Source organism: Culex pipiens, chromosome 3 (assembly GCF_016801865.2).
Source record: "Culex pipiens pallens isolate TS chromosome 3, TS_CPP_V2, whole genome shotgun sequence".
In the NCBI taxonomy this organism is placed as follows: Eukaryota; Metazoa; Arthropoda; class Insecta; order Diptera; family Culicidae; genus Culex; species Culex pipiens.
This window is the reverse complement of record NC_068939.1, coordinates 62,093,235-62,108,764: the sequence shown is the minus strand read 5'-3', so window position 1 is coordinate 62,108,764 and position 15,530 is coordinate 62,093,235. Positions and strand designations below refer to the sequence as shown.

Sequence of the window (15,530 nt, the reverse complement as noted above, 5' to 3'; positions counted from 1 at the left end):
AATATTTTGGTAGAACTTTGTATGGTCGTTGTCACAAGTGTGCAACAAATATTTTGATAGGAGTTTGTATGGTCGTTGTCACAAGTGTGCTACGAATATTTTGGTAGGAGTTTGTATGGTCGTTGTCACAAGTGTGCAACAAATATTTTGATAGGAGTTTGTATGGTCGTTGTCACAAGTGTGCCACGAATATTTTGGTAGGAGTTTGTATGGTCGTTGTCACAAGTGTGCCACGAATATTTTGGTAGAACTTTGTATGGTCGTTGTCACAAGTGTGCCACGAATATTTTGGTAGGAGTTTGTATGGTCGTTGTCACAAGTGTGCCACGAATATTTCGATGGAAGTTTGTATGGTCGTTGTCACAAGTGTGCAACAAATATTTTGATAGGAGTTTGTATGGTCGTTGTCACAAGTGTGCCACGAATATTTTGGTAGAACTTTGTATGGTCGTTGTCACAAGTGTGCAACAAATATTTTGATAGGAGTTTGTATGGTCGTTGTCACAAGTGTGCTACGAATATTTTGGTAGGAGTTTGTACGGTCGTTGTCACAAGTGTGCAACAAATATTTTGATAGGAGTTTGTATGGTCGTTGTCACAAGTGTGCCACGAATATTTTGGTAGAACTTTGTATGGTCGTTGTCACAAGTGTGCAACAAATATTTTGATAGGAGTTTGTATGGTCGTTGTCACAAGTGTGCTACGAATATTTTGGTAGGAGTTTGTATGGTCGTTGTCACAAGTGTGCAACAAATATTTTGATAGGAGTTTGTATGGTCGTTGTCACAAGTGTGCCACGAATATTTTGGTAGGAGTTTGTATGGTCGTTGTCACAAGTGTGCAACCAATATTTTGATAGGAGTTTGTATGGTCGTTGTCACAAGTGTGCCACGAATATTTCGATGGAAGTTGTATGGTCGTTGTCACAAGTGTGCCATGAATATTTTGGTAGGAGTTTGTATGGTCGTTGTCACAAGTGTGCCACCAATATAACATTCATTACACCGTAACATTCGTTACACCGTAGTATGGTCACACCGTAACATTGTTACACCGCAATATTCGTTACACCGCAGTATGGTTACACCGTAACATAGTAACACCGTAATATGATTACACCGTAACATTGTTACACCGCAACATTCGTTATTTCGTAGTATGATGACACCGTACATTTGTTACACCACAACATTCGTTACACCGTTACATTCGTTACACCGTAACATTGTTACACCGTAACATTGTTACACCGTAACATTGTTACACCGTAACATTGTAACAACGTAACATTGTTACACCGCAACATTCGTTACACCGTAACATTTCTTCACACCGTAGTTTGATTACTCTATAAAATTGTTACACTACAACATTGGTTACACCGTTACATTCGTTACACCGTAACATTCGTTACACCGTAACATTGTTACACCGTAACATTGTTACACCGTAACATTGTTACACCGTAACATTGTTACACCGTAACATTGTAACAACGTAACATTGTTACACCGCAACATTCGTTACACCGTAACATTTCTTCACACCGTAGTTTGATTACTCTATAAAATTGTTACACCACAACATTGGTTACACCGTTACATTCGTTACACCGTTACATTCGTTACACCGTTACATTCGTTACACCGTTACATTCGTTACACCGTTACACCGCATCATTCGTTACACCGTAACATTCGTTACACCGTAGTATGGTCACACCGTAACATTGTTACACCGCAATATTCGTTACACCGTAACAAAGTTACACCGTAATATGATTACACCGTAACAAAGTTACACCGTTATATTATTACACCGTTACAGTGTTACACCGTAATAGTCTTACACCGTAACATTATTACGGTGTAACGAATGCCACGGTGTAATGAATGCTACGAAGCAACGAATTTTGCGGTGTAACAATGTTACGGTGTAACCAAACTAAGTTGTAACGAATGTTACGGTGTAACGATTGTTAAGCAGTAACGAATGTTACGGTGTAACGAATTTTGTGGTGTAACGAATGTTGCGGTGTAACAATATTACGGTGTAACGAATGTAACTGTGTAACGAATGTAACGGTGTAACGAATGTTGTGGTGTTACAATGTTACGGTGTAATAATATTACGGTGTAACTTTGTTACGGTGTAACCATATTACGGTGTAACTTTGTTACGGTGTAATCATATTACGGTGTAACAATGTTACGGTGTGACCATACTACGGTGTAACGAATGTTACGGTGTAACGAATGATGCGGTGTAACGGTGTAACGAATGTAACGGTGTTACGAATGTAACGGTGTAACGAATGTAACGGTGTAACCAATGTTGTGGTGTAACAATTTTATAGTGTAATCAAACTACGGTGTGAAGAAATGTTACGGTGTAACGAATGTTGCGGTGTAACAATGTTACGTTGTTACAATGTTACGGTGTAACAATGTTACGGTGTAACAATGTTACGGTGTAACAATGTTACGGTGTAACGAATGTAACGGTGTAACGAATGTTGTGGTGTAACAAGTGTACGGTGTGATCATACTACGAAGTAACGAATATTGCGGTGTAACAATGTTACGGTGTAATCATATTACGGTGTTACTATGTTACGGTGTAACCATACTGCGGTGTAACGAATATTGCGGTGTAACAATGTTACGGTGTGACCATATTACGGTGTAACGAATGTTACGGTGTAATGAATGTTATATTGGTGGCACACTTGTGACAACGACCATACAAATCTCCATCAAAATATTGGTGGCACACTTGTGACAACCGCCATACAAATCTCCATCAAAATATTGGTGGCACACTTGTGACAACGACCATACAAACTCCTACCAAAATATCCATTGCACACTTGTGACAACGACCATACAAACTCCTATCAAAATATTTGTTGCACACTTGTGACAACGACCATACAAACTTCCATCGAAATATTTGTTGCACACTTGTGACAACGACCATACAAACTACCATCAAAATATTTGTTGCACACTTGTGACAACGACCATACAAACTACCATTGAAATATTTGTTGCACACTTGTGACAACGACCATACAAACTCCTACCAAAATATTTGTTGCACACTTGTGACAACGACCATACAAACTCCTACCAAAATATCCATTGCACACTTGTGACAATGACCATACAAACTCCTATCAAAATATTTGTTGCACACTTGTGACAACGACCATACAAACTTCCATCGAAATTTTCGTGGCACACTTGTGACAACGACCATACAAACTCCTACCAAAATATTCGTGGCACACTTGTGACAACGACCATACAAACTCCTATCAAAATATTTGTTGCACACTTGTGACAACGACCATACAAACTCCTACCAAAATATTCGTGGCACACTTGTGACAACGACCATACAAACTCCTATCAAAATATTTGTTGCACACTTGTGACAACGACCATACAAACTTTCATCGAAATATTTGTTGCACACTTGTGACAACGACCATACAAACTACCATCAAAATATTTGTTGCACACTTGTGACAACGACCATACAAACTACCATTGAAATATTTGTTGCACACTTGTGACAACGACCATACAAACTTCCATCGAAATATTCGTGGCACACTTGTGACAACGACCATACAAACTACCATCGAAATATTTGTTGCACACTTGTGACAACGACCATACAAACTACCATCAAAATATTTGTTGCACACTTGTGACAACGACCATACAAACTCCTACCAAAATATGTGTTGCACACTTGTGACAACGACCATACAAACTCCTACCAAAATATTCGTGGCACACTTGTGACAACGACCATACAAACTCCTATCAAAATATTTGTTGCACACTTGTGACAACGACCATACAAACTTTCATCGAAATATTTGTTGCACACTTGTGACAACGACCATACAAACTCCTACCAAAATATGTGTTGCACACTTGTGACAACGACCATACAAACTCCTACCAAAATATTCGTGGCACACTTGTGACAACGACCATACAAACTCCTATCAAAATATTTGTTGCACACTTGTGACAACGACCATACAAACTCCTACCAAAATATTCGTGGCACACTTGTGACAACGACCATACAAACTCCTATCAAAATATTTGTTGCACACTTGTGACAACGACCATACAAACTTTCATCGAAATATTTGTTGCACACTTGTGACAACGACCATACAAACTACCATCAAAATATTTGTTGCACACTTGTGACAACGACCATACAAACTACCATTGAAATATTTGTTGCACACTTGTGACAACGACCATACAAACTTCCATCGAAATATTCGTGGCACACTTGTGACAACGACCATACAAACTCCTACCAAAATATTCGTGGCACACTTGTGACAACGACCATACACACTCCTATCAAAATATTTGTTGCACACTTGTGACAACGACCATACAAACCCATCAACATATTGGTGGTACTCTTGTGACAACGACCATAATCTCTTCGAAACTCTCTTGTGACACGTAGTACATGTTCTTCATTTTTTTTGAAGTGCACTCTTGTGACAAGGTAAGTTATAAATCTCGCCATAAAGTTGTAGTGACATCTGTTGGTACCATACAGTTTTATAGTTCTCTACTGCTTTTGCACGTGTCACAAGATAGCACAAAAAATTTGACTGGGAATTTGGTCTATATCACAAGTGTGCTTTGCTGTATACCGGAAACGGAAACAGATATCGAAAATCGGGTTAAAGCATCTTGTAGGGTTTGTTACGTATAACAAAACGTCATCATTAACTCATTTTCGACCAAAATGGTCTATGTCACAAGATAGCACACAGCTGACGGTTTGTTAGGAGTTTAAAACGAAAATTCCCGGAATGTTTCCTCCCACAGCACTCGTAAACAAATTATACCATGTTTGTGTTTGTATCTGGTTCCAGTGCCATTAATCGAATACATTTTGATTGGAATTTATTGAACCAGTGTTCTCAAGTTGGAAATAGACAAATGTCGAACTATTTCTTCTGCAAACATCCAATCTTCGGCAAAATTAAGAGCGAGTTTTTCACCGATGTGAAACAAGTCGTATCGAGGTGCTCCGATTTGGATGAAACTTTCAGCGTTTGTTTGTCTATGCATGAGATGAACTCATGCCAAATATGAGCCCTCTACGACAAAGGGAAGTGGGGTAAAACGGGCATTGAAGTTTGAGGTCCAAAACACATGAAAAATCTTAAAATTGCTCGCATTTTCGTAAAACTTCATCAATTCCAACTCTCTTAGATGCATTCGAAAGGTCTTTTGAAGCCCTTCAAAATGTGCTATAGACATCCAGGATTGGTTTGACTTTTTCTCATAGCTTTTGCAAATTACTGTTAAAAATTGATTTTTTTAAAACCTTAATAACTTTTGGCAACAGCCTCCAACACCCATACTCCCATAGGTCAAAAGTTAGGGAATTTCATGGACTATAAGCCTACGGTATTAACTTTTTGGCCAATCGCAGTTTTTCTCATAGTTTTTCGATTTTTCTAGAACAAACATTTTACAACGTTAGTTTTTGCCCTGTAGGCCAAGAAGACGGCACTTTTTGGTCTCAATTTTGTCATATTCGGAATCCTCGGTCAATTTCACGTAAGTTAGAAGTATTGGAGTTGTAATTTTGATTTAAAAAATAATTAAATAAAACATTTTTGAAAAAAGAAATAGATCTTATTTACCCTATGATCAATACGTCAAATGCTGTATCAAGTAGGCGAAAACTTGTCTACCCCTAATCCGACAAAATTCTAAATAATATTTTAATTATTTCTAAATGGCATTTTTTCCAATCAAATTCAAAATTCCAACACCTCAATCTAATGTAAAATTTTCTGAGGATTCCGAATATGTCAAAATTGAGACCAAAAAATGCCGCTATGGAGGCCTACAGAGCAAAAACTAACGTTGTAAAATGTTTGTTCTAGAAAAATCGAAAAACTATGAGAAAAACTGCGATTGGCCAAAAAGTTAATACCGTAGGCTTATAGTCCATGAAATTCCCTAACTTTTGACCTATGGGAGTATGGGTGTTGGAGGCTGTTGCCAAAAGTTATTAAGGTTTTAAAAAAATCAATTTTTAACAGTAATTTGCAAAAGCTATGAGAAAAAGTCAAACCAATCCTGGATGTCTATGGCACATTTTGAAGGGCTTCAAAAGACCTTTCGAATGCATCTAAGAGAGTTGGAATTGATGAAGTTTTACGGAAATGCGAGCAATTTTAAGAATTTTCATGTGTTTTGGACCTCAAACTTCAATGCCCGTTTTACCCCACTTCCCTTTGTCGTAGAGGGCTCATATTTGGCATGAGTTCATCTCATGCATAGACAAACAAACGCTGAAAGTTTCATCCAAATCGGAGCAACTCGATACGACCTCTAGAACAAACCGAGCAGAATCTACAAATACTGCCTCTTAATGTTTTGACCATAATTCTGTTGATTTTTTCTGAAAGAGTGGCGGCTTGTTACACGAAGCTCACACACATCACCAAGTATTTATTTTGATAGTGTGAGTGAACTCCGTGTAAAAAATGACAGTTCGTCAAGGAGTACAAACTAAAAAGTGACCAGTGGGATTCAGTGTATTGTATTTTTTACGTAAATTGCAGCTGAATACCCAGTGATTACTTACTTTTAAAGTACTTTTAAAGCTTTTGTTATGCAATACTAAATTTAAAAAAAAAAACATACTTTAGGTTAGAAACATTGTGTTTCTTCTTTATTCGAATATTTTACAATTTAAAAAAAAAATATTTCAAATATACGATAAATTTTAACAATGTATGAACATATATTTTGTATAGTGTGCAATTCATTACTCTTAAAACTACTTTGAAGTTTTTATTTTTTGAGACATTTTGAATCCATACATATTATTCCAACGGATTTGTAAACCTATAAAAATAAAAACCTAAAAATGCCAAATTTCATTTTCATTCAGTAACAAAACATAATACCGTCAACTGGGGCGATTTGGGACTATAGTCTAAATAGGGACAGCAGCTTTTGGAGCACTTAAAAAGTTTGAAATTTGGAAAACGATGCACTATTTTCGTTGTTCTGTGCCTGCCTTCTATCCGAAACCAGAAAAACATTATAAATATTATGCAGCAACCAACCTAAGAAAATTTTCCCAATTTGCCTCATGTGTCTCGATTTGCCTCAGATGACGGTACAATGTTTTGTAAATATTTTACAATCGGTTGTACAAGTGTTTACAATACAGCTTGAAATTTTTAGCAATGTTTTTTTTTATTGCTTTCAAAGATTAATTGAAATTTCCATTGGAATTAACTTTCCATAGAAAAAATATTTTTTTTAAATTTTACGAAGATAATTTGTTTTTTTTTTGTACATTTCTAACCAATAATCTTTTTTCACCATTGTTTTCAAGCAGATAAAAAAAATTAATGAAAAAAGGTTTAAGTTCAATTAATAAATAACTTGTAAGGGAGCGTTCTTTTACTACTTTCAATTTTTTTTTTTGAATTCTTGTTCCTCTCCCATTTTTCAAATTTTGTGTGAAGCGTAACACAGTATTATTCATTATTCTCCAATTTTTTATAATTACTGTACAATAGATAAGTTAAGACAAGCAATAAAAGGTCAATATTTTGAAATAGTTTGTGAAAAAATTTATGTCCCGTTTCAGCTAAATATACCCAAAAAAACAAACTCTAAAAATCATCTTATATGCTCAAGGGATCAATTTGTACAACTGGGAATGATAAATTGCCTTATAATTATTTTAACATTTTATTTTAAACTTATCTTTAATTGAGGTTTTGCTTCAACGACTAATTTTTAAATGATGATTCGGATAGTTTACTTTTCAATGGTAAAGGTCAAGAAGATGTAAACTAAGCAGACTGGTCAAATTAATAAAAAAAAACAAATAAAAATTAACTCTTTAAATAAAACCTGAGTTTTCCTCGCGGCATTCAAAGTGTTATAAAATACGTACATGTATGCGAACAGCATTCATCATTCAAAAGCTCAGCAAATGCTCAAACTGTGCTTTTAATGGGGAATAAAAATCACAGCACGCTTTCAGTATTGATTCATTTTCCCGCAAAGTGTGATGCTTGCTCTTGAAAACCTATAAAAAAAGCCCATCACTATTCACGAGCTGCATTCATCGGCCATCAGCTTCTGCTTGCTCCGCCCTCTAGCCAGACTCGGCAGACTTTTGATGCAACTGAATGAATTATTCCGCCATAATATTTTGTGTCACACACTCATCTACAGCCAGCTTTCGAAGTGCTTCTGGGGTGTTTGAATTTGTCGATTCGAAGGCTGACTGTTTAGTGTTCACCCATTATGGAATGCCGCATTTTCGTTGTATACTTCCTATATTTTCATACCAAACTAATTCTCTCTCACACTCAAACACACACCCTTACACCATCTTCGCCATTTACTACAATTTTACGTTAATGGATTACGACACGGCCTGAATGGAATCCTTTCAACGAGATTATCGTTTTTCTTCTTCTTTCTTTCTTTCTTTTCTTCTTCCGACGTTTCTTCCTTGGGTGAGGGTGGCTCAGGTTCCCGAAGACCAAGTTTAGCTTCGGTGCACAGCACAACGTCGTCGGTTCGGAGTTACAGCATGCGGCGGTTCGAGCAGGAAATCCACCAAAAGGAGCTGCGGCAGGAGATGAAGAAGCACCTGAGCCGGCTCCAGGAGCAGCAGCAGCTGCAGAAGATCAAGCCGAACATCATCATCGGCGACGTGATATCCTGCCCGATGAACAAACCGATCCTGACCACGCCCAGCCCGATGACGCCGAACTCGATCGACGACCTGCTGCCGTCGGTGGACGAAACGCAGGAGGTAATTACAAAAAACAGGTTTTAAACAGCTTTTCAAATGAGCATTATTATTCTCTAAAATATGCATACATCTTCTTCAAACTCAGCTAACAAAATTAAAATATTTGAATAAACATTAATTAATGAGCAATTCCAGCTCAAATCTGAATTTTTCTTGTACTTTTGTACCCGACCCTCTCTGATTTCAACGAAACTTTTTAGACATGTAATCCTAGGTCTATTTAAGCCATTTTTGTGTTTTATTATTATTATTATTATTATTTTTGGAGTAGGATCAGCTTGCTTGGTTGCATAAGCGTCGCGACTCCTGCTTCAATCTGCAAGTGCTGCCAGAAGAGAGTGAAGAAAATGATGATGTTTACAGCGGTGGTGTTATAAATTTTGTAACAATCCTAATATTTAACGAATCTTTTCGCACTCTTCGGCAAAGTTGTTCCCTGGAACACGGACTATGAGCTGATGAGGTTTTTGAAAAACGCAAAAATCATCAAGGGGCTCAAAACTGGCAAAACCCAAAACGCATCGATTTTACGGGTTATATCCTTCATAAACTTCAAAGTCAAAGCGCCAGGTCCTGTCGCAACCAATCAAGCTCATATTTGGGGTTTAGGGCTCAGTACACATAGGAGATCATGCCCTGAAATGGCCGCAAAATTTACCCGTTTTGTTACATCCCAATATGGAGACAATTGTACTCAAAAATGACAAAAATCATTTACTAAAACTGTTTTTTTTTTAGAAGTGGTCTAAACGTCAAAATTTTCAAAAACCGATGGCGGGAATCGATCTCCAGACAATTTTACATAAAAGTCTTAATATTGACCATTTTCCTATGTCCAATCCTTGTGAAGAGACACGGGGTTTAAAAATAAAAATGTTGAAAAAAAATGTTTTTTTTTGTGGTTTTAGGCAATTTCTATATGACAGACTTGATTTTTCAGTCTCGAAAATATCTTTACCGGGAAAAATCTCATAGAAGTGGCGTGTATTTTTCTTTCAGTGTATTTTTAGCACATTTACACCAGTGCTCCTAAATTTGGACAGTGTTGCCAAGTCTTCAGTATCTATCTCACACAAATTCCGGGTTTTCTTTTTTCTTTTCCCGGGATTTTCCGAAACTTTAGCACGATTTCCCCTTTTATAAACAACTTTGTGCATTGTCTACGCTTTTTCAAAATACTCAAAAATCAAATCAAAATCAAATTATTCGCTATACAGCATTGTCTTGGTGTTCTCGATTGCGAGATTCCTACTCGAAACTAGATGTTCGAAGGTTTGATTGTTGAGGCAATTGCAAACCCCTTTTTACACCTAAGCTTCCATCCACCCGGGATTCTTACTGATGACCTTTGGATTGTAAGGCTAACTGCCTACCAGCGACTCCACCGAGACAGGACCCAGGGAGACGACTCCTACACCTGGATTGAGCTAACCACCTAACTTCTAGGTTAGACCGGAGCCATAATTTACTTCCCCGTCCGACGGAATGCGTCAAATCTCGTCTCGAAAAATGCCACCGGGACCTTCTGGGATAGAACCCAGGCCGACTGGGTGAGAGGCAACCATGTTTACCCACACAACACGGGTCCCGAAATACTACAGTTTTGAAATAGGAAAACTGCTTTATGACCCACATTATTTTTTCAAGAAAAAAAAATGTTTTTCAGAGCACACAAGCTGTTCTGAACTTTTTTAGTTTTAGCGTTAGTTTTAGAAATGTAAATAAACAACAACTGGTTTCCTAGTTTTTAGAATTGTTGTTGTCAAAAGTGCTATATAAAAGTGCGGATAAAGTCCAAGGTACAGTGTAAGGATCAATATAAAATCGTCTAAAAAGCTTTGGTTATGAGAAAATATTCAAACTTTTATTTTCTGAAAAATGAGTTTCAGTTAAAAACAAACAAATAATATTTTATCAAGGTTTGAAAACATTCATATAGCTTTGCAGAACAATATATTTTTAAAATATAAAATTTAATTTTACGAATTAAAAATAAATCAAAAAAATACCGGTAAAAAAATCAATGCAAAACATAATTAAAAAAAACATATGAAAAATATTCTCAGGTATCGTATGGGCGAATCACTAAAACTGAATGGTTAAAAATTTCTTAATTTTGTTTACCTAATGTAATGATCTTATTATTATCATTAAAATAAGTTTCATCATTAATTGTGCTGGATTTTTAATGATCTTTAATTAATTTTTATGAAATTTGGTTCTGCCGCTGATTGATTGAGCACTCAATTCTGTGCATTTTTCTGAAAAATAAATTTACCAAAAAACTAAACACTGCTATCGATTTTATGAAACCTGGAAAAATATTCAGAAACCTTAATTCTTGCAATAAATTTACAATTCAACTCATCTAATATTAATTTGAAAAATAATACATGAAAAATCTCCAATTGCAATTATAAAATCAAAACTCATTGAAGCAATCATTGAATATTAACATCAATTTATCAAAAAAAATATTTTTTTTTGGAGGGGCGCCAAATTAAGAGCGAGTCCACGAGCAAAGCATACTCATCTCGCATCAGGGGTTGTTTGTACATACAGGAACGGGAACGGGGTCAACGGAAAGTGGGGCAAATCTAAGTTTGAAAGTTCAAAAACGTCAAAAATCTTAAAAAGGCAAAATTCAATTTAATTTCAAAATTCAAAATGCACCTTGAAGGTCTTAAAAATGCAACAAAATGCAGGGTAGAGCATCCCAATTGGTTAAATCTAAAGGGAGTTATTGGCATTTGAGTGAAAAAATAGCATAATTTTCAAACTCAAATAAAAAAGTGTTCCATCCAGATATCAACTCGGTTCGACCTGCAGCTTGTAGGGGACATCTGGGACTACCATCTGAGATTGAGAACACTTTGGGTAAGGCAGTTTAACATATTAAATAGACACTTTTACTTATAGTGAATTTTTTGGTTGTAAATTTTTGCTCGGGGGACCCCTTAGATCCCATTTTCTGGTGATAATTTTATCATATTCGTGTTCCTGAGACAATTTTACTATAGAAACAAGCATAAAAATGTTTATTGGGATGTTTATATATCATTTTTTTTTTTTGTAATTGTCTGCTCTACAACTTTAACACGAAAATTTTAAAAGTTTATTATTTGCCGAATCTCACTCATCTGTACGAAATCTATATCCAGATCCATCATCCGACCTATCGTTGGATATGTAATCGAAAACCTTTCAAACGAGTCTAAAATATTAATAATCTGGCAACCCTGTCTGAAGTTATGTTTTTATAAAGTTGATTTTCCGACGAACAGATCGATTAGGAGTCTTCGGCAAAGTTGTAGGTATTGCTTAGGACTTCTCAGAAAAACCCAGTTCTTTATTTGACATTTTACACTAAAAACTTGATTTTTCTTTTGGAAAAGTGTTAGATAACAGAAACTGACAGCATTGAGCTATTGCACAAGTTGATCAAAATTCATTTGGCAGTGTTGCCAATTTTTAAAGAAAACACGTTTCTTAAATAATATTGACATTATTTATAAATGAAAAATAAATTTGCAATCGTAAAGAAGCTAACACAAATCTCCGTATCGTGTACCGTTTCGAGTTATGTCTACTAAAAATTGATTTCATGACAAAGTTTGACCATCTCTGAAATAGTAGTTTATGCAACAAGTTGCAAAAGGAAGATTTTTCCAGCACGAGTTGAACATTTATCCAACGAGGTTTACCGAGTTGGATAAATACGACGAGTTAGTTTTTGCGGAAATCATTCATTTATAGATCTAATTCTTAAAATTCCCATAAACTATCTCAAATGCATAACAATCCAATCTTTTTTCATTTCATTCCAGTTTTCTCCTATCCTTAGCCAGAGATCTGTTAGTGAAAGTACGTGCGGCGGCTTTGACGGCCCTTGTAGCTCCACGGAACTGTTAAAATAGTAGAAGCTGTTGTAATGCAAAGCAAACAAACAAACAAAACTCATACCCAAGTGCAGCCCAATGTGAATCCACACACACATACACACAAACACGAACACATAAACACGTTTATACATCAAACAGAAAGTTAAGCAACTTGAGCCATAAACAACATAAAACAAAAACATTAAACCATCAAAACACTGGCGAAGGACACAACCTAGTGGCTATCATCATTGTTGAATAGACATTTTATGGAATTTTTAGATAAGTTACTATCACTTAAGTACGACATTTATATAGTGTAATTACAAAACAAAAAAGAAGAAATAAAACTAGTCGCGATTAAAAAAACCAAACAGGAGAAAATGCTACTGTGGCTGAGAGGTGGTAAACCAATCGATAGACCAAAATAATCAAAAAAAAATTAAAGATGAAACAAACCAGCATGGAAATCCGAAAGTGAATCGAATCGATTTAGATCTCGTTCCGAAAAAAATATTAAAACAAACTATAATAGTATCAGTTGACTGATAGGAGAAAATAAACCCCAGTTCCAGGTTCCAACGAACATATTTGAACAAAATTTGCAGATCCTACTAATCTCACAAACACACACTCACACTCAAAGCAAAACAGAAAATAAACAAAAGTTATATCAGAAAATTTGCAGTATTCTATCAAACCACTACATAAGCAATAACGTTCAGCATATGCGGAAAAGAGTAAACTCAATAAAAAAAAAAACGCTCAACCCAGTTCTAATTGCAGTCGTTCTACTTTGTTTAGGTTTCGTGTAGCTAAAACAGAGTTGAAAAATAGAGTCAGAACTAAACGATATTCTTATGACAGAATTTGAGAGAAAAGTACAACGCATTCTTCACAAACTAAGAGATCGCAACGCAAAACTTGACAGCCCTAAATTTGAAGTTCATCAACGGTGTTTGCCTTGGAGTTTATGTTAAGTACAAAATACGGCATTGGATGAAACAGTTTGTTTTACTGAAATTTAAAATCTCTGGTATTCAAATTCTTTTTCAAATTTTTGCGTTATTGCCAAAACGGATTTTTCTGCGTGTAACAAAAAGCTCCAAGGACAAACGGCAAGTTCTATATTCTCTAGCAAATGAAGTAAATTGAAAACACACATTACAATGAAATAGATAGACTTTTGCGCGTTACGTAACAGTTGACACGAATTTCTAAAACAGAAAAAAAAGTAATTTCTTACAGGCCGTCAACTAAAAACTACAAAGTTTAGCAACAAAAAAACACACAAACTGATTCGATTTAACTCTCACCTACAGGAATCAGAACGCGTAGGCGTTAGGACACACATACAGACACAAACACAACACACACATGTAGCATTTTCTAATCCTTAGGCAGTCTCCGAGAGACACTTCTAAAAAACGCGAATGCTAACGCTACACACCAATAAATTTGTGTAACATTCAGCCAGATGGAACATTTCAGTTGGAAAAGAATAGAATAAATGGCTGACATCGATGGAGTGTGAGTAACCGGAAAGAGCTTTTCGTTTGCCCAATCGTGAAGCTGCTTGTGTGCACTGGTAAACTGGTACAATTATTATAATCATGGTGACAATATAATTATGGTAAAAACACTACACTGTAGAGCAGCGATGTTTTTTTTGCAGTTATTCGATGGCGATTGTTACTTACATTGTTGTGAGATTTTTCTTTTCTGGAATACAAAAAAAAACTCATGTAGTAAAACTATAAAGGTTCATTTTAAGAATTATAACTACACTTCAAAAAAAAATTCCAATTGCAACTTATTTGCCTTTAAATTTTTTTATTCAATAAGTTTTTGAAAAACGACTTTTCAATTTATTTTTGTTGTATGATTTCGAAACTTACTCCATCGTTTTCTTATGCTCAAATTATCAATACAAGTCTCTAGCAAACTTGGGAGCTGTCCATAAAAAGTGCTATATGAATGTTCGAAAACCCGTATTTCGAGAGAGGATTTTCTGATCGATTGGGTATCTTCGGTAAAGTTGTAGATCATAATTTGAACGTTTCAGAAAAAATGAGTAAATGCGTTTATTTTGTATTTTAATACTTAATTTTTTATCACAAAACTCAATTTTTGTATCATGATAACATTGTTTCTGATTGCTCGGAGCGTATGGTGGTGTGTCCCCACGCTTCTTCCTCCCCTGTCGATTCAGAATTGTGTTGTTGTTCGAACACTTTGTACTCAAACTCAACCCAATTACGAGTCATCTCTGCGATACGGCTTTACGCAGTAGGCCTGGCCGCTTTAACGCTTGTGATGTTTCAATGCATTCTAATGCAATGGCGCACTACAAATGTTAATAAATGACAAGAAGAGTGCTAGGCGTCATCTAACCTAAGGCACTCTCCAGGATCCCTTCGAAAGATTGGCTGCGCTAGGGTCTGATTAGATTAGATTCGATTAGATGATAACATTGTTTCTGATTGATGGCAAAATTGTACTAGAATAAAAATAGTTACACTATAAAAACAATGTACTAATTTTTTTATTCGACTTTTCAAACAAAGAAATATTTTGAGCAAATAGCCCTTTTATCTAAATTCTTGTTTTTGGATAAGTCTTAGATTACAGAAAATGACAATTTTTCAAATGAAGCATAATTTAAAAACAAATCGAAAAGTTTACTTTATTTTCAGGTGTAAAATCATATTTTATCATCATACCCAAGAGAAATTTAAATACCAAGCACCGTTTTCAAGATACAGCCCATAAAAGAAAAAC

The 15,530-nt window shown here is 35.7% G+C and overlaps 1 protein-coding gene across 6 annotated transcripts in view; it reads left to right on the top strand.

The window, feature by feature from the left end:
* LOC120426203 (uncharacterized) overlaps positions 1 to 13,118 on the top strand; it is a 92,280-nt gene extending 79,162 nt beyond the window's left edge. For 4 of the 6 annotated variants that reach the window (XM_039590907.2, XM_039590910.2, XM_039590909.2 and 1 more), the window contains exon 7: positions 8,582 to 8,735. In XM_039590907.2, coding sequence (XP_039446841.1) covers positions 8,582 to 8,602 — 21 coding nt within the window. In that variant the 3' untranslated portion in view covers positions 8,603 to 8,735. Of the gene's footprint in view, positions 1 to 8,581; positions 8,869 to 12,695 lie in introns of those variants that run through there. The other 2 variants (XM_039590912.2, XM_039590911.2) reach the window with 1 other exon arrangement.
* Positions 13,119 to 15,530: the final 2,412 nt, after the last annotated feature.